At 44.9% G+C, this 27,299-nt stretch overlaps 1 protein-coding gene across 1 annotated transcript in view; it reads right to left on the bottom strand.

Moving 5' to 3' along the window:
- Positions 1-27,299, bottom strand: part of NLN (neurolysin) — a 906,503-nt gene that overhangs the window by 189,350 nt on the left and 689,854 nt on the right. Inside the window, exon 8 of the mRNA XM_069627362.1 lies at positions 20,584-20,950. Within this exon, the coding sequence (XP_069483463.1) occupies positions 20,584-20,950 (367 nt within the window). The remainder of the gene's footprint in view (positions 1-20,583; positions 20,951-27,299) is intronic.

The raw sequence follows: 27,299 nt of genomic DNA, 5'->3' as shown, positions 1-27,299 counted from the left end.
GTCCGTTGTGCAGTGGGTGGTACACCAGACCAGGCAGCGATGGCACCCCCAGCAGCCAGACTAGTTCCTCCTCGCTGCATGTGGCAGCCAGCAAATATCCTGGGGTGATATGGATCTTCTTGCTGCCACGAGGTGACATCCTCAGCCAGTCCGGGAGGATAGCTCGGGAGCAAAATGCTCGCCTTGGAAACAAGACGACACAGAGCACCACAGGTTCGATCACCGGGGACGCGTGTAGAAACCTCTGTGTATTAAGCCCGTTATAAATATCATGTCATGTGAAATGTCCTGTCGACCTGGCGCCAGTGCACTCACTCTCGCAAACGAGGCAAAGCGGGAACTACTCACAGGTCACACAGGGCCCACTGGGCTATTGCTCACTGCTCCCCCTCTTGGCCCGTGGCCCCCATTCTGTTAGGGAGCCGGGTGGGGGCCACGCTGGGCAGTGGTGTCTCACTCAGCGCCCCGGCTGTCTCCGCTTCCCTGCATGAGGCAAGCAGATGGCACCCCGGGACGGTGCAGTCCTCTTGCCGCTTCAGGGCAGCACCACCCACCCGCAAAGGTGTTCCAGCGAAACAGCACCAATGAACCATGCTCCTTTCTCGGGACGCTCCAGGAGCCTTCCTCTATCCCCCACAACCCATCCCCCCATGCAATTTACGCCCCTACAGGAGCGGGTAACGCTGTGGACCAAAACACAGGACAAGACTTGGGGACAGGAGTGGGACATCAGAGGCTGGCCCTCCAGATTAATGCCCTTTCGCCCTGTACCCCGAAGTCAACCTACAGGGGAACCCATATCCGAGGAGGTCCCCAACCAGGCAGTCTCTGCTCAGCTCAGCCCTGTGCACCAGTGGCAAGCCCACGTACTGACTACCGCGTCTCTAGCCCCCAAATGAATGCCACAGAATGGAACTCTACAGCGGCCATATTGAAAGGCAATGGAAAAAATCGGACTAAAGATAAAAGCGCACCCAGGGAGCCATCCCGCAGTGAAGCAGCGAGAAGGGTAAAGGGCAGAGCATACGCCCTACCACTGTCCAGCTGCTGGTGCTGGACGCCTAGGCGTCCTCCCAAAGCCGAAAAAGAAGAGTGGAGAACGTGCTCCTGGATGAGACAACAGTATAGGCTTCAGAAGTGGGGGGGGTCAACAAAAAAAGGGGGGAAGAAGAGGCGGAATAGATAGCAGGATGTGATATCCTGTAGACAAAGTCAACAGAAGGAGAAGAAAACATAGACGAAGGGAGGAGAAAAGGAAAAGACAAAGAAAGGAAGTACAAGAAAAAGAATTAAAAAAAGAGAGGACATCCCGCCTACTACAACAAAGGATGGATCCAATGGCTTCGCAACATGGAAAACAGGGAGGGGTAACAAAGAAGACACCTGAGGGAAAAGTGCTAACGGAGATAGACATGTCCCTTATTTCTACGAAGGAAGACTCAGGGCACATTCGGGCAGAAATCAAGGCCATTAGAGGGGACCTGCAGACCTCACTGGCGAATCTAACGAGCAGAGTGGGCACCATCGAGAGCAAGGCAGAGGGCCTGGAAAATCACCAGCTTAATGCGGACCTGGTGGAGATGCGGCTTGACGACAGGATGACCAAGGCAGAGTTACGTGAAGAAGAGGTGATGCTAAAGATGGACGATTTAGAAAACCGTGAGAGGAGAAATAACATTTGAATACAGGGTCTGAGGAAAATGGTGGGAGAGACCCCGAGACAGGTGGAAGAGAAGGTTCAGGCCCTCGTACACCACCTCTTCGAAGCAGAAAGAGGCAAAGTAGTGCAACTGGAAAGCGTGCACAGAGGTGGAAAACCCTATGGAAATGAAAGTGGATTTCGAGGGTTCGAAGGTGATGATATATGAAGATTTGTCCAATCTCACGCTCTCTAGGTGAAGGGACTGCAGACCTCTTATGAAATGGATGCAAGAGAAAGGCATCCGATACAGATGGGAATACCCGTTCTCGCTACAGTTTCCGTTCTCGCTACAGTTTGAAGTGGAAGCAGTGGATTATCACATAACCTCGGCAGATGAGAACAAGCACTGTCCCATCTCACCTCAGACATGGAAGTTGAAATAAGAGAGCCTGGTGGACCAACCACGAGAAGGGATCGACAACTACCAACCCCGGGCCCGCAGAGAAGGATAAGAGGTCAAACGGGGAGAAAATATATGTGACTGAATGGACCATCTCTGCGCAAGACCCCCACGACACCGAAGCAGCTGCAGGACAACAACGCCCATGAAGGGACTGGCGGGGCTGGAGGTGATTCTACATAAACAATGCCGCTTGCAGGAGTGTGTAGTGTCTATACTTAAGGAGGGGCGGCTTCTCGTGAAACAGGGCATTCTGGAAGGGGCACGAGCTGTACTGGCCACTGTATATGCTTCCAACCAGGGGAGGGTTTATACAGAAAGCGCTGGACGCAGTACAAGCGCTGGGAGCGGAAATATACATCATTGGGGGGGACTTCAACTCCTGGGTGAATGAAGCATGGGACAGGAAAGCAACAGGGTGAGGATGGGACCTCAGGAAAGGTGGACAGACTAGGGCACGTGGGGCATGCAATACAGACACTTGGTTTGGTGGTCGTGTGGAGATTAAAGCACCCGAGAGAGAGAGGGACTACACCTTCTTCTCCGCGCCACGTGCAACATACACCAGGAGAGACTACCTGCTATTGAACAGAGTCCAGGGGACGAGAATAACGGGCTGTGAAATTAGGCCAATGGGATGGACTGACCATGATATGGTCCGGATGACCCTAGATAGGGAAGGGATGCACAGGCCGGACAGTAGCTGGCGATGTAACAAGCTACTCTGGAAGGACCCCCTATTCGCGGATCAGCTTACCAAAGAAATAGCAAAGTATTTCAAGATAAATTACACTGGGGAGGTAGGCACAGGGGTGGTGTGGGATGCAGGAAAGGCCAGTTGGGGAGGGCTCCTGATCAAGGAACGCTTGCGACAGAAACGGGAAAGTCAGCTACAGGAGGAAACAATCCGAAAAGAGATAACAGAGCAGGAGGGACGGATGCAGGTCAGGGGGAAAGAGACGGAAGAGATGCGGACGGCACTGTAGGCAAAGAGGGCATAACTGAAAGTGCTGAGAGTAGGTGACACCCTGGGGACTGTAAGGTACCTCAAAAAGAAGTTCTATGAAAAAGGGGACAAAGCGGATGTGCTTTTGGCCGCAAGGCTTCGGGCACAAAGAGCGCAAAGATGGTGACTACCCTAGATGACCCAAAAGAAGGCCCCGGACACACGCCGATAGAAATAGCAGAAGGCTTTGCCCAATATTACGAGATACTCTACAAGAAGAGTATCCCGAAGCAGATACAGCAGCAGAGGAGTACCTATGGGGAGTTGATATGACCCGTCTCACGGGTCCAGAAATAGGCCACCTACAGAGCCCAATAACCACAGAAGAAGTACATGAGGCAATCACCCGCCTCCCGAATGGGAAAGCCCCAGGGGAAGATGGTTTTACCACAGGATTCTATAAGAGATTTGCAGGAGTCCTACTGTGTCACATGGTAAAGTTCTACAATAACATTCTAGAAACGGGGGAAGTGCTGGCAACTTTTAGCAGAGCATTAATAATGTTGATACCCAAACAAGGGAAGAGGCCCAGCCCACTGCCCATCCTACCGTCCCATCTCACTATTAAATATGGGTGACAAAATATTCACGCGCATACTGGCAACCCTTCTTGAAAAGAAAATGCTGCGTATGATACATCCAGACCAAATGGGATTCATAGCGGGTAGGCAGGGTCTAGATGCAATACAGAAAACTCTGGACCTCATGGAGCACGTCTCCGGAGACCCGGGCGACTATGCACTGTTGAGCTTAGATGCGGAAAAGGCCTTAGACCGTGACAAGCGGACCTTTTTATTTGCAGTGTTCTGAAAGATAGGCTTCGGGGACATAGGGGCCACAGGGGCAATCTATGCAGATCCCACAGCGTCGATAGTTGTGAATGGAAAAATGGCCAGGGAAATCAAACTCAGCAGGGGCACAAGGCAGGGATGCCCGTTGTCACCCCTGCTCTTTGCACTGACAATGGAGCCCTTGGGTAAGAAAATAAGAGAGAAGGGTCGGATAAGCAGCATTAAGGTGGGAGACAAGAGTTAAAAAATAAGCATGTACGCTGACGACGTGTTATTATATGTCTCAAACGCAGCTGCATCGGTCCTGGAGGACTATGGGCGAGTGTCAGGATTTAGAGTTAATGTGAACAAGTCAGTTCTCCTCCCACTGAGAGTGGAAGCTGGGGGAACCCAGCAGAAGATGAAAAGTATAAAATACCTGCGGGTGAGAATACCCAAGGATTTAGACAGGCTATATGAGCTCAACTTCCCCCCGCTGCTGCACAGGCTCTTCAGGGATCTAGAAACATGGTTGAGGCTCACTATATCTTGGTTGGGCAGACTGAATGCCGTTATGATGGCATTGCTCCCCCGTGTTATGTGTCTTTACCAGGCTTTGCCAATTGAGATGCCAGACCTCCATTTTGCGGAACTAAAAAGGAGAATTGGGAATTGTTTATGGCAGGGAAGAAACATTTGGTCTCGTATAAGATGCTGGTACAGTCCAAAGAGAAGGGTGGAGTAGGCCTCCATGACATGCGCACCTATTATAGAGCAGCCCAATTTAGAAGTATTTATTGATTCAACTGAACAAGTTAAAGCTATCATCAAGAAGACACTGGATGAGGCAGAATGAGATGAGATAATTACATATAAAACCAAAGCTTTCCCCACCAATCTACATCCTATCATGCCAGTGATTTATGTTTTACCCAAAATCCACAAAAATCTACAAGACCCCCCCAGGTCATCCTATTATAGCTGCAACAAACAGCTTATTGGAGCCCATAGCTCAATATAGTGATAAAATCATTCAACCTTTGGCACAGAAAGATACAACTTACATAAAGGACACCAATCACTTCTTGACAAAACTGGATACGATACACTTTGATGCAAAAACATTCTTTTTCCGATTTATGTGACCAGCCTTTACACAAACATAACACATCAGGTTGGCCTATAGGCCATAGAAGCCATGGAATGGGCATTGTTGAATACAGAAGAGAACATGAAGAGTGACCAACTATTTGTTATGAAACTACTTACTATTGTGTTGAATAATGACTTCTTCATGTTTGAAGACAGGTACTTCATACAAATCTCTGGAACCTCTATGGGGGCCGCAATGGCCCCCAGCTATGCAAATGTATACATGTCCTAACTCGAGGAGACAAAAGTGATTAACAATCCCCATTGGAAGAATAAACTCAAATGCCTAGTCAGGTACATTGACGACCTATTTGGAGTGTGGGAAGGCACAGAGAACGATCTACAGGATTTTTTTGAATTCATATGTTATAAAGGGGAACTATGTGAACCACCCACATAAGGGGAACACGATTATTCTAAGACATACATCTACATGCAATACCATGTCATTTATGGTATAAAGTGCCCCTGAGACCTTTACTATGTTGGACTTACTGGAAGGAAAACCAAACTATGATGGGGAGAACATAAATCTAATGTTCGCCAAGCATCTACACAGTCACCCGTTGCCCAGCATTTTAGAGAACTTAAACACTCAGTATCGCAGTTATTATTTGCAATTTTAGAGCAGGTACAATTGCCCAGGCGTGGTGGCAACCTACAGAAACTAAGAGAATTGTACTGGATAGATAAATCAGACTCTATGCACCCCAGAGTGATGAACCTTGATTGGGACCTATACTGTTACTTATGAAGGAATTCGATTTATCACCCTGACTATACATGAATATCAACAGTATGATCTGTCTGACTGGTTATTGTGCATCTTGTTTGGATTGTTAACTGTCCATGAACTGCATTAACTGATTGTATTATCTCTATCTATAACATATGAGGTCCCTTGATTTTGAGTAAGCCTAATACAACATTCGTATCAAGTGTAAAAAGATGTGAGTAGCCTTTTACATATCTGGAATAGGTACAACCGAGCTATGTTTATTACGTTATCTACTTTGGAAATCTGAAACCTCTTAGGAATTACAGCCGTTGCCCATTTTGTCATTATTCAGACATGTCATAATCAGACCTGAAAGGCTAACAACATCAGACAATACCATTGATAGGATGCCTTTTAGAATGGAAGTAATAATCAGAGACAACAACATACAAAATTAGATGTACGATCATCTGTTTGCTATAAAAAAATAAAAAAACCCTCAAAATAATCAAAATGACCTAAATCTTATGGTTTATTGGAATTAGACTTGTACTCCACTTATTTACATAACAGGACTTAAATATTCGCTTACATAATATTGGAGATTCTATCAGGATCATTAGTAACAATTCACCTCCAAGATGGCGGTTTCTAAGCGCCATGCTAACCACTAGCTTCTATATATGAACAGCGTAGGATCGTCGACTAGCGACGAACAGCAAACGCAACCTGCGGCTGGGAGGACGGGCCACCCGATCGGGAGAAGCATCTCAACAGACCCTTATGTAAGTGTTATACTAACTACATTTAATGCGAATTTCACAATAACGGGAACGGAACAATGAAAGAGTTAGTATCCTTAAATCCATGCCTCTCGTTATATTTCAGCATGCTGTGTTTGAACTGTTATGGCAACAAAGAAAACGTTTGAAATAGACACGCGTAGCATTAAAAGTCAGCACATCTGCCAGTACCTGTTATTGGAGCAACTTTAAACAGATGCAGTAAGCTCCGGGTAAGATTTTCTTGCACATTGCCTTTTGACGGACCAGATCGGAATCCTTTCTATGTCTCCAAAACAGTTCAAGTTGCCCTGACACTCCCTTAACTTAATTTGTAGATACACCAGAGTGTGACATCTCCTAAAGAATTATTCAAAAGACGTGACAGCATCGTCCCGCAAAAAGAAGTTGTGACATATTTGAAGTGAATTCCACTTTGGCAACTCACCGTCTAAGCTATACGGACATCAGAGGTATGCCGCTTTAGGTAGCGTTTTTTTCGTGGAACTAGCTAACTGTTGAATTGACATTAACCCTCACAAATATGTCATTTCAGCATTACCGTATGCACTACATCAGACGTAGAAGATTTGAAGACGTTAGGAAAATATTCAAGCTTCTCCAAGCATATGATCCAACATCCGTATAGCGTGTGAGTTTATTTCAATTCAAGGAGGTAGTTAACACTCTCTACCATTGTAGGTTGGTCTCTTAGTGGGACACAGCGCTTCTTTTGCGACTTGTCCTGCTAGAGACCAATTTTTAAACTTCATAGTTCTGACACATTTAGTAATCTGAGGCATTTGCCTTTTTACCCACAGAAGTCGTATTCTGTTTGAAGCAAAATGAATGAGGGACTTTGCTCCTGTACGAGTCCTTCACAGGTCAGTGCAGTGTAACCAAACTTCACCCTTTAATGTTGAAAACAAGTAAATTAATATGAGAATTTGTTCTTTAAGCTTAATAGCATTCACTTCTGTTATAATTTCAGAATCATTGTTCCAGATACTCATACCTGAAGAAGGGTTTTGAGCCCAAAACGTGTAGTAGAAGATAGGAGGACAGTTCTAGTCCCAATACAAACAGACACATGCTATCAAGATATCTGGAAATTTTCCAATTTTTGAGAAGTCTGTTACTTTTGAAGATTGTGTGAATATGTAATGTAATTGTGTATCCCCTTCTTTCTGAAGCAATGAGGTAATTGATGCTTTTTTGTTGTTTATTGAAATATTAGAAGAAATAATCATTTGAAGTTAATTGTTTTTTATGTAGAATTTGAAAAAAAATATATTACTTTTGTTTTTCTTAAATTTGTCTATATATATATATAAAAATCGCATTGTCTTTTTGAATTCTCAACTAATTTTTTACTTTTCTGTTGTTTATGTGTGCCCTTGTTTGTAACCCGTGGTATTCGAGGTACCAAATCTCTCTGCATTGTTTTTGATCTGGTAGCACAGATCCAACAAGGAGCACCTATAAGTGGATTTAAATCATATTGATAATACTGTTCTATACAAAGTGATTTTGCTTTTGTTGATTTTAATAGATTTATTGAAGTTTTGCATAAATACATTTTAAGAACAATGCAGAAATGTATAAGGGAATATAATTTTAACTATACACACTTTGTAGGAGGACTAAATGCTATACCTTCATATCATATAATAAAATTTGAAAAATCACAATGAATGATGAAGAGAATATATTGGTAAAAAGTTATGCAAAGGAAGAGGTATTATCAAATAGTCAGAACTAACTAGGGGAGACATACAAGAAACTAACAAGACTCAGACAGGAACACAAATGAAGGAACAAGAGGGCGGTATAACAAGGCATTGCAATTTAAAGAACTTGTTAACAATTTAAAAAAAAGGAAAAAAGAAAATAGTATCAAGCATTATCTACAGGTGAATCACCAATCACTTAAAACTGAATTTGAAAAACTGTTGAGTGCATATCCAAAAGATCAAGTTCCACGCGAGGAGGCGTTGAAACAATCTAGAAAACAAATAAAAAAAGACCATTTGGCATTGTATTTTGGAATAAAGTTCTGATTATTAGCCATACTTAACGCCAGTATTTGTATGTGACAAATGTTATTCCACCATCCTCTGACTGAAATATGACGTGAGTTTTTCCAGTTGGCTGTGATGAGCTTTAAAGCAATAACGATGAATAAGTCAGACAATTTAGCTTTAGCTAACTGGACATTTGAGTCAAAGGCCAGGCTGCCCAAAAAGATATTTAAAAAAGATAGTGGAACATCGATCATGAAAATGAATCTGAGGTATTTTCACACGTCCTGCCAAAATTTGAAAACAAACGGACAGCCAAAAAACATGTGTTTATATGAGGCAAGGATGTGCCTACAAGACCAGCATGTATTATCAGCATTTTGCATAGATTCTGACAACTTAACAGGTGTAATAAACACTCTATGAATAAAAAAGAATAAACTGTGCCAATGGAGTTATTTGAACATATAATCCCAATTAACTTGGTCGAACGCTTTTTCAGCGTCAAGCGCTATTAGCAGCGTAGCCTAGTTTATCTTTTTTGTCTTCTGAAGCTAGGTGAATAGCATCTAGTAACAGTCTAGAGTTGGAGGATATGTTTCCGCCTTTCACATATCCAACTTGGTCAGATTTAATCATGGCAGGAAGGTATGACTCAATTCTATTGACAAGAATTTTTGCAAAAATCTTGCTCTCAACATTAATCAGAGATATCGGCCTATAATTACTTGGAAACAAGGTATCTTTGTCAGGTTTAGGGAATAATGTCAGCAGAGCATCAGAGAAAGAACCGGATGAGGATTTCTGGGAAATGAAGTAGGAGAATAATGTTTCAGTTTAGGTGCCGGGGAATGTGCTAGGTTGTCAAAAAATTCATCGGATAGGCCATCTGGCCCAGGGGCTTTTCCTTGGCCTAATCCCTTGATAGCACAGATGATTTCAAGAAGTGTTATTTCATTATCTAAGTGAGAAAGGTCAATATGTGGGTAAGATGATCTATTAATTTTGCTAAGGAATGAGTCAATATTCTCTGATGGGATAGGGTTGCCAGGAGTATACAAATCTTCGTAATTTTTTTTAAACAATTTAATATTTTATCTGGATGATTATGAGATGTGCCTGATTCATCTTTAATGTGTGTAATATACTGTCTCTTTTTTTTGTTTTCAAATATGAGGCAAGTGTTTTACCCGCTTTATTGGTAATTTTTAGTTTTATATTTAAGTATAGTGCCAGCCGCTAGATCTGTTAACTCATTAATTTGAAAGCGTAGGGCCATAACTATACAAAGGTTGTTATTATTGGAGTTTTGGTAGTATTGCTTTTCAGCTAATGTAAGTTGACTATAAAGTTCATTGAGGTGCTTTTTACGCATTTTTTTCTTTTTTCCCCAGAGTAAGCCATAATGTGGCCTCTAAGTGCAGCCTTACACGCATCCCAGTTGTTGACTATAAAAATATCACAATCCTGATTATCAGCATAGAATTGTTGGAAAAATAATTGGACAGAATGAAGAAACGGAGGATCTTGTAGTAGAAAATTGTTGAATTTCCAACGTGAAGATGCTCTACTAATGTCATCAAAATGAAAGGGGGTACAAACAGGGACATGATCAGAGATGATAATGATAGAAATCATAGAATCAACAATGGTACCATTAAGTGTTTTCGAGGAAAAGATATAGTCAAGGCGGGAAAGTGTGTTGTGAGGAGTTGAGTGAAATGTATATTCTAGTTAAGTGGGGTGGGAGAGCCTCCAGGTATCAATTACACTAGTTTCAGCTAGACAGCCTAAAAATGCCCTATGCGATTTAGAAGCTTTAAATATACAGCTAGATTTACGATCAAGAAATGGATCAAGGACCTGGTTAACATTTCTACACATAATTAGGTTGGTGAAATTGTTTTTGAGAATCATTTGTTTGACAGAGTGTCATGATGCATACCCCCGGGCATCCAGACCACGTCCATCAGCCCCGGGAGCAGGCATCATGTCGCCTTCAGAAAACCCAGCAACCCCTGCTAGGGGTTATCTGGGTTCAGTCCTGGCGCCTATGGCGCCAGGCTCATATGGGACATCAGTCCTGCCGCCTATGGCGCCAGGCTCATAGGTGCACACTTACCTGATGCAGACCATGCTGCAAGAAGATCCAAGCCCATGTGAGGCCTGGAAGGGACTACTTTACCTTAGGGACTATTTTGTTACTCGGAGTGTGGTCGGGGAGGAATACCTACTTGGGACTGCTTTGGAGGCTATTTAAACCACGCCCGAAGAGCAGCACACGCTTCGCGTTATTCTGCATCCAGCAGCGTAATGCTCACCGTGCCAGCAGCAGCATCCAGCCTTCTGCCACGCCCGCCTCGAACCTGGAGCACCTAGAAAGAAGGAAAGAAGCAAACGTTAGAACAAGAGTATTACCTGATTGCTTACCTGATTCCGGATTCATCGCATCTTCAAACCAGAGGAAAGACTTTGTTTTAAACGCATCGCATCGCCAGCAGCAGCGCAGCGCCATACTCACCGTTCCACGCGGCATCTCTTCGACCCGGCACTGTCTCCATCTTTACATCGCCGAATCTCGGCACCTAAGGGGGACAAGAAACAACAAGGTGAGCAGAGAGAACAGACAGAGACAATCTCTTTTGCCGCCATATGCTTACCTGATTTTACCGCCAGAGGTATAATTCATCAGCACGCCACATCTTCTTATGCCGCACCTGTAAGATAAGGAGAAAGCAGCAAGTTTAACCCTAGGCATTATTTACCGGACAATGTTGGGTAACAAAGACTTTTACCGGAGCGCTTTCCGCTGTCAATTTTCTTATTGGGTCAAAGCTGCAAGATAAAAGAGGAATTGGACAGGAGTGAATGCCAGACATTTTGAACTCTTACGAACTATATACTTACGGCTCTTCGGCAGGATCTTTTGGAGTCAGGATTCGTCTACAACTCTTCCAATATCTTCAGGCCAGTGAAGTAACTGGTCATCAACGCGCCCCTGCGTGCTTCGCAGGATGGAGGGCTCATCCTTCAAGGATATAAGGTGAGATTGCTGAGAGGGTGCTTCAGAGGTGATTAGTGGGGAGGACAGTGGGGTGCTATCACTTGAATCCACACGTGGCTAAATCTATCTCTCCACTTGTAGGAGAATATTTCTACGGGCCAAGCAGACAAGATTAGGAGGGCAGATCCAGTCAGTCATCGCTGCACTACGCATCACGTGGGTGGAGGCCGCAGCAGTCCGGGTCTGACCGACGCCCCCGTGGGAGCCAGGTGAGCGTAACACAGAGGTTCAGAAAGTAGTATCGGGGAAGGTAGGTCCATAAACATTCAAAATAGAAACATATACAGAATTAATCCTAAACTTGACCCAAACCCAGAGCCCATTAGAGTCAGTGCCTTGATCCAACATTTTAAAAGGTTGTTTTTTACTAAGTAAGATGGCCACACCATTTTTCTTAGCTACTGCAGGGCTAGAGATGACCTCCTTGACCCAGAGGGACTTGAGCTTCAAAGCTTCATTGCTAGAGAGGTGAGTTTCATGTACACAGGCAACAGATGGTTTGAGTTTCTTGAGGTGAGAGAGAATTTTACATCTTGTAATTGGAGTATTGCAACCTTTAATATTCCAAGTATTACATTTAAATATCATAAAGCATTTGAGTAATCGTAGCAATATGATATAGAACTATAGTAATTGCAGAAGACAAATGATAAAGGTACATTTGGAACCTTTTATACCAGGATGAAGACACAGATGGAAAACACAAAGTGGATAAGGGAGAGGGGGTCTGATCAGGAACTACATTTTCGAAGACATAGAGCGAGGAAAAAAACCTCAAAATTAAACAAAGCAAAAAAATCTGATTATATGATGATAGAATAAAAAAGAGCGAGGAGATGAGACCAGGAAATGGAGGAAGAAAAAGGAAGAAAAATGTAGCAGGGGTAGGTGACACCCGCGGACCCGTCAAAAGAAAGGACGGCACACAATAGGAGACAGACGCTAAGAGAGCGCCCATACCATCAAGTTATAATAAAATGGTATTAATAACGGCAAAATGCAAGTTACAGCAGACAGGTAAAATGACCAGAATTTCATGTAACAGAAGAGATAGAGGGATTTGTTGGAGAAGAAATGTCCATACTATCGTTTTTGATAGAGAGTATGAAAGTCTTCAAGTCGTTTGGGTCATCATACATGGCCGAGCGACCTTCATAAGTAACTTTAAAGAACATGGATGATATAAACCATAACAAATGTTGAGCTGCTTTAAAGCTGGACAAAAGGATAAGAATGCTTTCCTGCATTGAGCTGTGCTTCTAGCCACATCCTGTGAAATATATATTTTGCTTCCATTCCAATTGAGAGATTTGATTTTTCTGGATGTTGATAGAATGAGCTGAAGCTGGGAATATTCAAGTAGGTAGAATCTAAGAGTTCTGGGAGAGGAATGAGCCGGACTTGAGATTTTTGGTTGGCCGATACAATGGGCCCGTTATATGTTGAAAGAGGTATCCAAGGGTAGGTGAATAATAGCTGGTAGAAATGTTTGCAAAAATGCGATGGGGTTTGCTCCTTCACAACCTTCTGGTAGACCTGAAATTCAGAGATTATTTCGTCTACTTCTGTTTTTAAGGTGTTCGGTGTGTTTCTGAAGGTCTTTAATGAATTTCTAAAGCAGCGCCACTCTAGGGGAGACGTCTTCTACTAGGCCTACTCTTCTCTCCACCTGCTCCATTCTGTTTTCAAAGCCAAGCCACCAATCATCCAGCTGTTGGAGTTTTTGGTTTGTGGTTTCCATGAAGGGTTTTAGAGCTGTAATTTCCAATAGGATGGCTTCAATGGCTGGATCAGATACACTTATGGGAGGTGGTGAGTCGCTCTTGGGTCTTTTTAGGCTAGTAGAAGAAGAATTACAATCTTTTGTGAGCTGCGTTGCTTTTTGGTTATTCTTGTTTGTAGCCATTTTTCCCTTCTTTTCTCCTACCTTTCATTTGATTGTTGCAACAATTGATGAATGAATGTTACCTGGCGTGGAAAGGGTAGATAATGGCCAGACTATGCTAGATTTGGAGAGTCTTATGGGCACCTTCCTGGGTGTCTGGTGGTTATGTTGGGTTCCAGGTTCAGATTCGGTATATAGGAAGATAAAGGATGATTAACGTATACCTCTTTGAATTACTATTAGCACCAATTCTTATTTGTCAGCGCCGCCAACATTAAACATAAGCTAATTTCTTGTCGAACTTTTGTGCATCATAATATGACAAATCTATAGCCAAGGCAACAGAAAGACACCCAAATGCAGATTAGTGCCTTATTTGTGAAGAAGCCGCATGTAATGTGTTGTGTACTATAGCCGGAGCAATAAAATGGCAGTTGGTTCAGGCATTTATATTAGCACTGGGTAATAGTGTATTTTTAGGCAGATGCTGTAATGTGGTGCTGAGAAGAAGAAAAAAAAGCAAAATGCAAAATAAAGTTCTGCAGACCACTTGAATTACACAAATGTTGATGGATATGAAAATAGATATGAAAAGTGGCTTGAGCTGAATAAAGTATCACTTTCCTGCTTGTTCCGTAATTTGAGGTAGAACCAGTAACTCTTTTAAATGGTAAGAAGTACCTTGAAAGCGTTGTTATAGCGATTTACAATGCTGCTCTCCCATATGGTTGCTGTGGAAAAGCGGTGCACTTAGCTCTTCTCGCCTGTGGTGGCATGCATGAAGAGGAGGGACTGTGCAGGGCGAAGCCGGCGCGTCACATTGTGAGAGATGCTGATGTTCACCTCAGGCGGGGCGGTCCAGGCGAGGCGTAACGAGCGGTCTTGTCATCCTGCTCCCGGAGCAGATTCAAAAAATTTCTAAAGATGTCAGAACTTCGCACCTGGCCCGCTGTATTGATTTATAACATTGCAGCAGCAGTAAGGTGAGAGAAATAAAGCGAGAAACTCGCACAATGCCATTTATTTGTGTACGGCGGGATGGAGTGGCTTATCTACACGTCCATCTTCTCAGCGCCAGGCCACGCCCCTCCACATAGTGATTTTTACTAAAAGGAAATTATGTGCACCTCTACAAACCTACTAACTGTTTCATGTAATACCAGGGGGAAACTTATTTGAGGAAAACATTATCAGATCATACCACCTTGTGTGCCACAAAGACATGGGGAAAGAGAAGAAGTGCAGTACCCACCTGGATGTTGAGGGCGGAAGCACTTAGAGACACACATTTCAGGGAAGATATAGAGCAGGTCATCACTGACTACTTCATCTTCAATGAGGGGTCAGTGGGAGACTATGGGGTGCTGTGAGATGCATTCAAAGCCACCATCAGGGGCGAACTCCTGACTCGAATAAGTGATTCCAAAGCCTGAATACAGCAGCTAGAGGGGGACCTGGCTAGGGGGTACCTCTGTGGCGCAGAACTATTGCGGGAAAAAGGATTAGGGCTGCGGCACAGGAAAGACTCAGCGATCACGACTATGCCCAATATATCAAACAGATTCACGGGGAAGGGGACAAAGCAGGACAATTGCTAGTCTGGTTACTGAGAAGGGAGGCCCCCTCAGGGATAATTATTCAGATTGTCACAGCTAGGGGAAAGGAGGCTACAACAGAGAGGGACATTAATGAAGCCTTTCGGGCTTTTACACTGAGCTATACACGATCAAGGGGTGAATAGATATGGAGGATTTGAGAGAGGTACTGGACCAAGCCCTCTTCCAAGCTTGGAGACCATATCCGCAGAGGAATTGGAGGGTCCAATTACAGAGGAGGAAATAAGAGGAACAATGTGTCACAGGAAAGTGGTCGGGAGACCAGACTTTTACTCGACATAAGCAGACCTCTTGGTCCCTAAACTGAAGATAATCTACGACGTGGCCTTTCAGAAAGGAATGCTATCGGAGTCCATGCGGGAGGCTATAATAGTGGCGCTAGTAAAGCCCGGGAAGGACTCGTGCAGATGCGAATCCTACCGCCCTATTTCCTTACTAAATGTGGACGGTAAGGTCCTGGGGAAGGTTTTAGCTAACAGGCTAGCAGGGCGGGTGGCACGACTAGTCCACCATCACCAGTGTGGGTTTATAGAAGGGAGGAACACCACAATGAATTTTCAGCGCTTACACCACGTCATGGAGAGGGTGTCAGATGTAGATACTGGACTTGCGATAGTGGCCATATACGCAGTTAAAGTGTTTGATTCAGTGGACCAGGAGTGGCTCTTCCAGGTATTAGTTAGACTGGGGATAGGCTTGACCATGCAAAGATGGATATGGCTGATTTATCAATGCCCCCTGGCAAGGGTGCAAACAGGCAGGCAGATCTCCTCTCAATGGAAATTGAGTAGGGGCACATGCAGAGATGCCCACTTTCACCAATTTGCTGGAGCCCCTATAAATATTTTCAGGTTCCAGTCCCGAGAGGCAGGTATCACGGTAGATGGACAAACGCTTGTTATTTCCTTATATGCAGAACATGTTCTCTTCTATGTTCATAACCCCGGGCTGCATATCCCATATATGTTAGCAGTAATGGCCAACATAGGGCGGTTATCAAGTTTCACAGTTGTTGGGGGAGTTTTCCTAAAGTCCACTGAGAGGTAAGACTTCATAAAACTATCCCAATGGTTTGTGAATCCCCAACTCTGAGTATCAGTCTGCACTACTCATGGAACATTGGTAGAGTGGCAGAGCAGTCAGGCTTATCTGAAGAGGAAGATGCGAGCCATAGGTAAGTATCCTGAACCTAGCTAGTAATGCAATCCAAAGAAACACTTACACATATATGTATATTAAAATATAGATATTTACACAAGATATACTTTAAAATACTTAGTACAATTAACCAAAACACACAGAAATACTTTTTGATACTTTCCAAAGTCCACTGCTTAGTTTGTAGTTACTCCTGGTTACAATTGTTTTGATACTAATGATAGTTCTATTGTATTATCGGTTCTACCGAGCACTCACGTAAGACAGAATAAATATGGTAATCACATTTAGTTAGCGAAACAATATAAGATATAGGCCCTCATTACGGGTCCGGCGGGAACCGTGCTGGTAAAACCGGCAGGTAGCCGCCGGACCCGTAATGCTTTACCGCCACCTGACTTACCGGAATCACTGGGGCATTACAGCCCCGGCGGTCAGGTAAGTCAGGCGCAGGTAAAATGTTGATGCCCATTCCGTGGAGTCCCGTAGGACTCCACGGCAATGTGGTCCATGGAAGCACTGGCACTGTTAATAACAGTGCTGGTGCTTCCGTGAAAGTCTGCGGGCGGGTGCGATTCCACACGCCAGGTCTGACCCTGGCTGGTGGACGGCACCCACCCGCAGACTCGTAGTTTGCCGGTCCTGAAACAACGCTAAGCTTACCGGCAGCGTTGTTTCCGGACCGAAAAACTTCTAATGAGGGCCATAGACTTTTGGAAGAAAAATGGTTGGTTAGGTAAATACTAGCAGAGCTTAAGGTTCTAGAGGCAGTTTCTTCACACAGCAAGGCTTTGAAAAGTCCAAAACGCAACCCTAACTAAAAGGCAGTTCGGAGAGGCTCAAAGTTTTGTAAAGCAGCAGAACAACAAACACTCCAATGGATATTTTCAAGTCTCTAGTCTTAAAGATGCAAGAAGATCAAACCAACGTTGGAGACCATGTAAAAGGAATCTCTAAAGGGACACAAGCAGCAGCTTGGGTCGGAGGTAAGAGGGGTGTACCCTGGACACCACAATGTGCACTCCAACGCTCTGGAGAAACTTTTCGGATTAGGGTAAGCAATACTTTCCCCCCACAGTACCTTAGGTTTGGCGAAATGTTTGCAGCTGGATTCTCCTCAATGTGACAGCACTGGCCCTGACCTCTGGATTCCTTGGCCCGTTGACGAAAGGCAGGACAATGGACGGGATCTCTCAGCAGCAGTCTCGAGGGAGGACTACAGGCACAGATTTCATGAGCTCTTCTGGCCACTCTGCGGTTTTGGTGCCTTGTCTGCAGCAACAACAAAGGACACGATTCACCCGGTCAATATTCTTCGATTCCTGGAATCCTGTATTCTGGTGACAGGACTTGGATGAGGGGGATTATTTCTCTGGAGGTTCACCTGGAGCTCAACAAAAACTTGAATGGATTCCACCTTTCCACAAAGATGCACTTCAATTGGGTCAGAGGTCTCCTGGTATTCGCAATCTGAAGCTATGGCGAGGCACAGCACCTCGGGAAAAGGCTCAGATTGGAGTTTGTCTTGTTCCCACCAGTCCAAGGAAAGGAGTCGTCCTCTTGGGAGTTCCTCTGTCGCACAGAAAACAGCAGTGGTCTCTTCACAGTGTTGCATAGGGCCTGCAGCCATCTCTGGTCGTCTTCTTCGGTTACTTCAGTTTCCAGTGGTCAACTTGCTTTTCAACTCACCTTTTATTCAGTGTCAGCACACACTCCTCTGTAATATCTCTCAGCAGTTTACAGAAAGGACGGCCAGACACCCAGTGGGAGCTGGTTCCATTCAGACACTCAGGCAGACAAAGGGCAGGGGAGTGTACAACTCCTCCCACACTTCATGCCTGCCCAGACACACTGGAGTCTAGGGGAGGACGCCCAAGGGTTAAGGCAAAACACACACACACTTCCCCCTCTGAGAATGGTAGACAAAGGGCTAACAAAGAACAACCATGCTAGAAATGGTGAAAAAAGAACAGAGCCACCAAGTTAGAACCTAGGTTGCCCTATTGTGCCTAACCGAGACTGTAACCATGCCAGCTTATTCAGATATTAAAACTAAAGATGGTCCAGAATTGCATGATCAAAACAAAATTCGCCAACCACACTTCCATCACTTAATTATGAAATTACACTCTGCGCCGTATGCAACCTATTATCTGAACAGAACGTGTTCTTAATATATTTGGTGACATTCCAAGTCTGGTGGGGGAGGGCTCCTATCCACCGGCCGGCCCTGCCTTCGTACCGGTTACACTTCACTATGTCCCCGCTCTCCCAGGGCACCAAGATACTTCTGTTCCTCCTCCCCTGCCACTTTGCACCGGGTGGGGGAGGGATGGGAGTTCTTCTGCCGGTTTAACAGCGTTTCAGAGCCGGTGTGCGCTTTGCTTGTGTGTGGGGTCCCGGCTTGAGGGAATGCTTGGGCCAAAACGGGGGTCAGTGTTGGTGGTGCTACACCTGATGCTTACCGCCTGTTTTATTTGTCGGGGTGGGGGCGGCGGCCTTTCTCTTACTGTCGTTGCAGGTTCTGATGCCGGCCTCACCACTGCCTCGCGCCCGCCATTTTCTCTGCTCCTTTCCTCGGGCTGCCTCTGTGATACAGTCCGGGCTACGTTGGGGCTGATGGGGGGTACTCGACACTCTTTTGATTCAGCCCGCCGGCGCCCGGGGGCCGTCTGGCCTCGATTTCCACAGTCAGATGATTCTTCAGTATTGCTTAGGCACTTTGCTCCACCATAACAGCTACCTCGATGAGGGAGACGGTGACTTAGGCTGCCATGTCGTCTGCGCCCCGTAGACAAGCCTTTTTAAAGGTAGCCCACCATCTTGAATGTTCAGACCATACATGCAAGTGGAAGGATTGTCTGGAAGTCTGTGGGCCCTGAGGGTTCTTGTATGGTCTTTCCTGAACCCAGCCTTCAATCTATGTTTGAGCTGGGACTTCAGGTTTTTGAGTTCCAATGACTGCAAACAAGTTTGTTCAGGCATAGGGCTAGCAAGCGTCTGCTAGGAAAGCGTGCATTCAGGAATGTCTATCCTCTGGTGTTCTTTTGCTTGCACCTCCACTTGCAACTCTACAGTGGAACAAACTGCCTTGAATGGGTCATACTAACAGTTAGGTCCTTGTGACAAGTCCCTGCTAAGGGCGAGTTTAGGCATGACAGGGGACCACCCAAAACAACCACAGAATCCTGCATCTTGTAGGAAGAAGTGGTGCCAGGCTCCCTTGGTCACCCCAACCCAACTACTAAAGTAAGGCTGGCACGTCATCAGAAATGTTATGCTCTCAGGTGGATTGAATCCTTCTTAGTCTGCCGTTGACAGAAGATCTTGTTGTTCCCATTTGTGTATCAAAATTTGGTACTGGACTGTGGGCTCCCGCAGGGCTCAGCTCTGTCACTGCCTTTGCTTAATGAATACATAACCAATGTTTGACTTGATTTGATCCCTCGGGGTAAAAGTAAACAATTATGCAATGATACTGAACTATTAGTCAAAACACAGCCTAACGCTACAGATCTGGCTCATAACTTTACAGACTGTCTAATCACTAGTGACAACTCAATGGGTGAAAACCATTTGAAAATGAATCCTACCAAAACAGATTATTGCTGAGAGCGCCCCACTTTGTACCTAGCATAAAGATGTCTAGCCTCAGCAACTAAGTGCATGCCTGCAACTGATCAAGATGATAGGAAATCCTGGGAACACATAGATAATGAACTTACGCTTGTGGCGTGTCATTGCTTTGGTGGGATTTTCACTCAGAGTGCTTAGGCACATTTTCCCTTAAATCACCTTCTGCTAGAAAAATCAAAGTGATGATGTTTGTGTTGGTGCACCTAGACTATTCTAATAGTGTATACTTGGATCTCCCTACAACATCTACAGTGCATACAACATGCTGCAGCCCACTCTTCAGCTATGCCAATATTAGCATATTATGTCTGTTTTACGCTCAATTCATTTTATATCGGTTTATGCACATGTTCCAAATTTAAGCCTCTATGTATTGTATATAGCACTTTTCGTAACCTGGTACCACAGATCCTGAGGAACAAATATGCCAAAAGCAACCCTGTATGCCATTCCATATCCACCTGGCTTCAACGGATGCTAAGGTCCAAGGAGGTCAGATTAGGCTGTTCCCTCTTTTCTTCATTAGCTGCTTAACTGGGTTAAGTTAACCAATAAATAGCATTATTCAGGAGCAATACAATATATTTTAGGAATTACTTTTGGTTGACAATATTCCTTGCACTCAGTCAAAAGTCAGCATTTATCTGAGAACATATCAAGATTTGCTCATTACCTTGGGTATAGGTCCAAGTAAAACTGCCCCAAGACTTCTCCTTTGTCCGTGTCTTTTACAGTGTAGAGGTCAACACGGTCATCCCAGGCTTGAAAGTTCTCAACATGCTCAAACGTGAGTCCGAGCAGCTCTTGATAAATGTTAAATAAGCCTTCTTTCACTCTTTCAATTGGGAAATAATCCCGCAGCTTCTCTTGATCTACAAAATACTTAATCTCCTCTATCTGGGTTAGATAATAATTCAGATCCCAAGCGTTGATTTTACCATCACATTCAAAGCCTCTTTCTTTACATTCCTTTTCCTTCATTTCCAAAATTAGCTTTTTCTCCTCCTCCCCCAAAAGTCTTAATTTCTTGTTCAAGCCATCTGTAGAAGAAAAACACAGTACTACAGATATAAATCTTCCTTTGAATGCAGAATTCATTAACATTCACAATAACATTTCACTTTATACACAACCAAGTTAAGTTACAGTAGTACATGTACTTGTTGTACTTATACATAAACGGTGTACCCAACTATTACACTCCCTGAAATCATGCCAATAGTCACGACAAAGAAAAATAGAAAGTAACATGAGCAGCTCCTTCCACAAAGAGGACCTCTGTGATAGTGCTACATGAGGTGAAGACAGCCTTTATGATAAAGATGCTCTTTTCATTATGTGACTAAGTCCCCAACCTAATTCTTGGTGTGAAGTTTGGGAAGCCCAGGGGGCCCGGGCACCGCCACAAGCTAAGAGATGCTGCAGCTGATGGCGATGCAGACAGGATCACCTGGCTTGCCCAATCAAACCCTATTTGTATGGCATGGGCTTGTCACTGAATGCCATTTCATGGTTCTGCTCCTTTAAGGAACCACCGTAATAAGGAGGTATCTGCTGCAAACAAAACTCTCTCTGGGGATAATGAAACACACATTATACCTTGTCCCATTGATGTAATATATCCACAAGATCCTGGTAGAGTTGTGAGAATGCCTTGCACAAGATTGTGGAGAAGAGCACCCAGTCCTCTTGGTGTGAGGGCTGTAGTTCAGAGAAGGTGGGAATCCTAAAGCTTGAGTACGCGAGTCATTGCGCTATTTACCAATGTCAGTTTGGGAGCGGTTTAGCTGGGAAGAAATCTGAATGCTCCGCTGCGCCCGCCCCTTCCAGCGTATGTGTGCGCTGAAAATACAATACAGTGGACAGATATAAAGGCTTGGTCCACGGCCATGCATTATTTAGAGGTGGAACCAATGTAACAGAATGGGGTTGGGAAGTATGATATGATATAAGTCATTTATAACGCGCCTGTACACAAGTGTTTCTAGGCGCCATGACAAGGGAGGGAGGAGAAGACAAACAATCTTACTAGGCCTTGTGTCATTCAGATCGTGCAAGTGCAGGGGGAAAGGAAGGGGGGTGCAATCAGGGCAGCATTGAGGGCAGGGCAGTGCGGTTCTGGGTAAGTGCAAGGAGGTAGGGGACTATAGAGGTTACAGTTACAGCCCCCAAAATGCGACGTAGGCCCAGAGAAAGTGCAGAGGAGACTGATCATGGAGGAGCCTGGTACCCAGTGAGACTCTGAGGGTAGCCAACCAACCAGCCGTTACAGAAGACCAGCAAGTCAGCAATGGAGAGAGTGAGAGAAAGCAGAGGGGAAAAGGAAGGTCTTGAGCTGCTTCTGGAACTTCAGGTGATCCGGCTCAATTTTGAGATGGGCAGGGAGGCCGTTCCAGAGGGAGGCACCTGAAAAGGAGAGAGATATACTCCCCACTCTCTGTCAGGAGAAGCATCTGACCCTCAGAGAGTTGGGGGTAGCTGAGTGAAGGGTTGGAGAAGGAAGGTATTTTGGAAGAGAGAGTTGGATGTAGTATAGGTTAAGTATCAAAGTCCTGTTCTGGATTAGTTGCAGAGATCAGAGAGTAGAGGAAGGCAGATTGAGAAAGAGGCTGTTGCAATAGTCCAGCCTTGAGAGAACCAAAGCTCTGTAGACAGTGCGGCTCTGGGGAAAAGTGAGAAAAGGAAGAATATCTCTGAGGAGGTGCAGCTGGCAGTGGGCCTTCTTGGCAAGGTCTGTGATGTGGGGAGAGAAGGAGAGAGTGGAGTCGAAGATGACACCAAGGTTTTTTGCCTCGCAGGAAGGTGAAGGAAAAGGGCCAAAGGAGGGAAACCAGAGTGAGAGAGGGAAAGGGGAGCAGGGGCCCCAATGAGAAGGATCTCCGTCTTACTGGCATTTAGGCAGAGTTCGCTGGAGGGGCACCAATCCTGAATCGCGGATAGACAGTCAGGAATGAGTGAGAGAGGAGAGGAGGCTGAGGGGAGCCTGAAGGAGAGGTGAGAGTCATTCGCATTCAACCTACAAGCCCTACTGCTGTAAACTCTTGCATCTAAACTGTACTCCCAACAACTTTGAGTGCATCTGATTTGTTCCATTGAGTTGAATCTCACTTCTAGATAGTCTGCACAAACCTCCCAAATTTAGAAAGTGTGCCTAATAGCATAACTGTGGTTTTGTAGAATTTAGAAAGTGTGCCTAATAGCGTAGCTGTAGTTTAATTGCATTTAGAAAGTGTGCCTAATAGCATAACTGTGGTTTTGTAGAATTTAGAAAGTGTGCCTAATAGCATAACTGTGGTTTTGTAGAATTTAGAAAGTGTGCCTAATATCGTAGCTGTAGTTTAATTGCATTTAGAAAGTGTGCCTAATAGCATAACTGTGGTTTTGCAGAATTTAGAAAGTGTGCCTAATAGTATACCTGTGGTTTTGTAGCATTTAGAAAGTGTGCCTAATGGCGTAGCTGTAGTTTAATTGCCTTTAGAAAGTGTGCCTAATAGCATAACTGTGGTTTTGTAGAATTTAGAAAGTGTGCCTAATAGCATAACTGTGGTTTAGTTGAATATAGAAAGTGTGCCGAATAGGGTAACTGTGGAAACTATGAACAATCTCACCCTGTAATACAGTTGAACTTAGAGGCTGTGAATAACCCCACCCTATGGTATAGCTAAGCTCAGAAAGTGTGATCAATATAGCGTTCACACTTACTGTGGTATTGTTGAATTTAAAAACGGTGAATAATCTCACCTATGGTATAGATGATCTTAGAAACAGTGAATAATCTCACCCTATGGCAAAGTTGTTCTTAGAAACAGTGAATAATCTCACCCTATGGTATAATTGAATTTAGAAGGTGAAGGTGTGAATAACATCATCCTGTGCTAGAACTGAACTTAGAAAATGTGAATAATATCATCCTGTCCTACAGCTGAATCAGAAAGTGTCCCTAACTGTGGCATAGGTAAACTTAGAAAGTGTAAATAACATCATCCTTGGTATAATTGAACTCAGAAATTGTGGATAATCTCACCCTGTGCTATAGGCAAATTTAGAAGGTGTAAATAATACCATACTGTGCTACAGCTGAAAAAAAGCGTCCCTAGCTGTGATACAGGTAAACTTAGAAAGTGAAATTATTATCTTCCTGTGGTCCTGCTGAACTTAGAAAGTGTCGCTAACTGTGGCATAGGCAAATTTAGAAGGTGTGAATAATATCATCCTGTGGTATAACTGAACTTAGAAAGTCTAAACAATATCTTCCTGTGGTCCTGCAGAACTTAGAAAGTGTCCCTAACTGTGGTATAACAACTTAGAAAGTGTGGAAATATCATCCTGTGGTATTGTTCATCTTGGAAACTGTGAATAATCTCACCCTATGATATAGCTGATCTTAGAAGGTGTGAATAATATCATCCTCTGGTACAGTTAAACTTAGAAAGTTGTCCCTAACAGTGACACAGGCAAACTTAGAAAGTGTGAATAATAGCTTCCGGTGGAATAACTGAACTTAGAAGGTGTGAAAAATAGTTTCCGGTGGAATAATTGAACTAAGAAGGTCGAAAATATAATCTTGTGGTAAAGTCGAATTTAGAATGCGTAAATAATATATTCCTGTGTCCTGCTGAACTTTGAAAGTGTCCCTAACTGTGGTATAACTGAATTTAGAAAGTGTGAATAATATCATCCTGTGGTATCATCCTGTGGTACAGTTGAACTTAGAAGGTGTAAATAATATCAACCTGTGGTATAGTTGAACTTAGAAAGTGTGATTAATATCATCCCGTGGTATAGTTGAATTTAGAAAGTGTGAATAATCCCACCCAACTGTATAATTGACCCTAGAAGGTGTGAATAATATCATCCTATGGTATAGTTGAACATAGAAAGGGTGAATAATCATTCTGTGGTATAGTGGAACTTACTTAAAATGTGTCTTAAAATGTGTCCCTAACTGAGGTATAACTGAACTTAGAAACTGTGAATAATATCATCCAGTCGTATAGTTAAACTTGAAAGAGTGAACAAAAGCATCCTACGCTAACCATAGCATAGTTCAAACTTAGCCACACCATGAGTCCACCCGGCCCACCATGGTACGCCGAAAGAGAGACACTCACGCCCGCCTCCCTTCCACCGCCCCACTTCCCTTCCCCACCCTCCCCAAACCCCCCCCCCACCACATCCTCAGCCCACTCCCAATCACTGTCCACCGCGCCCCCAACCCAACCCCTATCCAAACACCAAGCCAGATGAGCCAGATGGTGAGCTGACCATCCTAAAACCCCTACTCCTCCCACCCGCCCACTATCATCATGCCCGCACCCCCATACCCACCAACTAATAACCCACCCTGCCTCCAAGGCACACCCAGCCCTGCCACCACCCCCCCCCCCGCTTCCTCTCATCAACTTCCCTAAACATCCTCCACCCACCCCACTCCTTCCCCTCTCTAAAAACTGCACATCTCGCCCTGGCAAGAACAGCAGCCGCATCTCTTGTACCCTCCAAACCCCCTACCCTCTCTCATACTCCAACCGCAACAAAAACCCTGAAAAAGGAACATACCTGGTCTCCCTCAATCTCTCATTACCCTTCGCCACTCCTGTCTCGACCCACCATCTCAACCTCCCATTCTTGATCTCCACCACCCTGCCTTAAACCCCTCTCTCTTGAATTCTCACCAAACACAACTGGAACTCCCAACCCCATACACACCACCTTCAATTCACTTGACCCAAATCCAACCAAGCTCACACACCCATCCAACCCCCACCCACAACCACCACATCGACCGCCCGTCTACTCTTCCCATCGACCATGGACCATCCCCCCTCAATCATCCCCCAGTTCTCACTCCCACCCTTCAACTCCCTCCACCCACCCCTCAGGATCACCCCCCACCCCTCCCAGCCTCCACCTCTGCAACCTCCACATCATCCTCCTGTACCGAAGTAAGATGCATCCGTTTTAATGCCCGAACTGTAGCAAGAAACAGACACAGCATCTTTGACCTCCTCACCTCAGACAAACCAGACCTAGGGCCTCATTCCGAGTAGGGCGGTAAGGGATACCGGGCACCGTTAAGGAGACGGGTGCCGGTAATCCCTTACCGCACTACTATGAGGTCCCTTAGCAGATCCCTCCTTTAACGCCTGGTCTGACCAAGCATTAAGGACGGGACCCGTTTAGGGACTTCAGAGCTAATAGCTAATAACGGTACCGCAAATTGCGGTACCGTTATTAGCTACTTCCCCATTACCATTGAGCCCTATGGGGGCTCAAATGGGAATGGGGAATTAATTTTTCAATGGGGACTTACCGGTCCCGCAAAGGTCGGACTACACCAGTAAGTCCCCATTGAACCAGGTCGGAGTCGGTACCGGTATGGGAGGTAGTCATGGCGCAAATAGCACCATGACTATCACCATACTCGGAATGAGGCCCCTAGTCTTTATCTCAGAAACCTGGTTCTCCGACGACTTTGCACCTATCGCCAATAAAGCCTTCCCCCCAGACTACTCCCTCATCCCACTTAACCGACCCTCTAGAGGAGGAGGAATAGCAATCGCCTTCAAGTCACACTTCTCCGCCTCAATCACTGACAGCCAGGCAACCATCCCTTCCTGCGAATCGCTTCTTGTCAAACTATCCCTCCCCCCAATGTTCTCCCACAGCTTTTTAATCATCTACAGCCCTCCTGGCTATGACAGACAATTCTCAAGCAACCTCTGTGATTCGATAGCCACCATCCAATTAAACCATCCCACCCTCACTCTTCTAGGAGATTTCAATATCTGGCTCGACATCCCGACCAACCCTACGACCCACTCTCTGGTTGACTGCCTAGATGCGATTAACTTCCATACCCACATAAACAGGCCAACTCATTGTAAAGGACACACCCTTGAGGCCATCTTCAGCTCCCACGACCAAATACATCTAAACCCCCCGACCCCGGTCATCTGGTCTGATCACTTCATTGTGCCTTTCATCATTCGCTCACCCGCTCCCCTCCCCGTACCCGAACCAGAACCTCCAAAGCTATGAAAATGCTGGAAAAAACAAACATTCCTTCCCGACCTAGCTGATGCGCTCCTTCAGTCAACCCCCCCACCTCCACACGCAATGCATGCTTAACGCCCCGACGCCCTTGACACATGGCTCAATACCTTATTAATCCCGCTCACGCCCACTTGCCAATCATCCGTTTTCCAAGATGGTTTACACCAGAACTGAAAACTGCAAAACAACTTTATAAATCCCTCGAACGCAAATGGCGGAAAGATAAAACCACACTGAGCAGATCCACCTTATCCCAGCACCATCGCCACTACAAAGCCGAAATCCGGAAAGCAAAAAAAGCCCATTACAACTCTCAAATCCTCAACTGTGGAA

The sequence above is a fragment of the Ambystoma mexicanum genome, chromosome 6p, assembly GCF_040938575.1.
Source record: "Ambystoma mexicanum isolate Mex_15411 chromosome 6p, UKY_AmexF1_1, whole genome shotgun sequence".
NCBI lineage: Eukaryota > Metazoa > Chordata > Amphibia > Caudata > Ambystomatidae > Ambystoma > Ambystoma mexicanum.
Note: the sequence above shows the minus strand (reverse complement) of the source record. Positions and strands in the feature narration are given on the sequence as shown.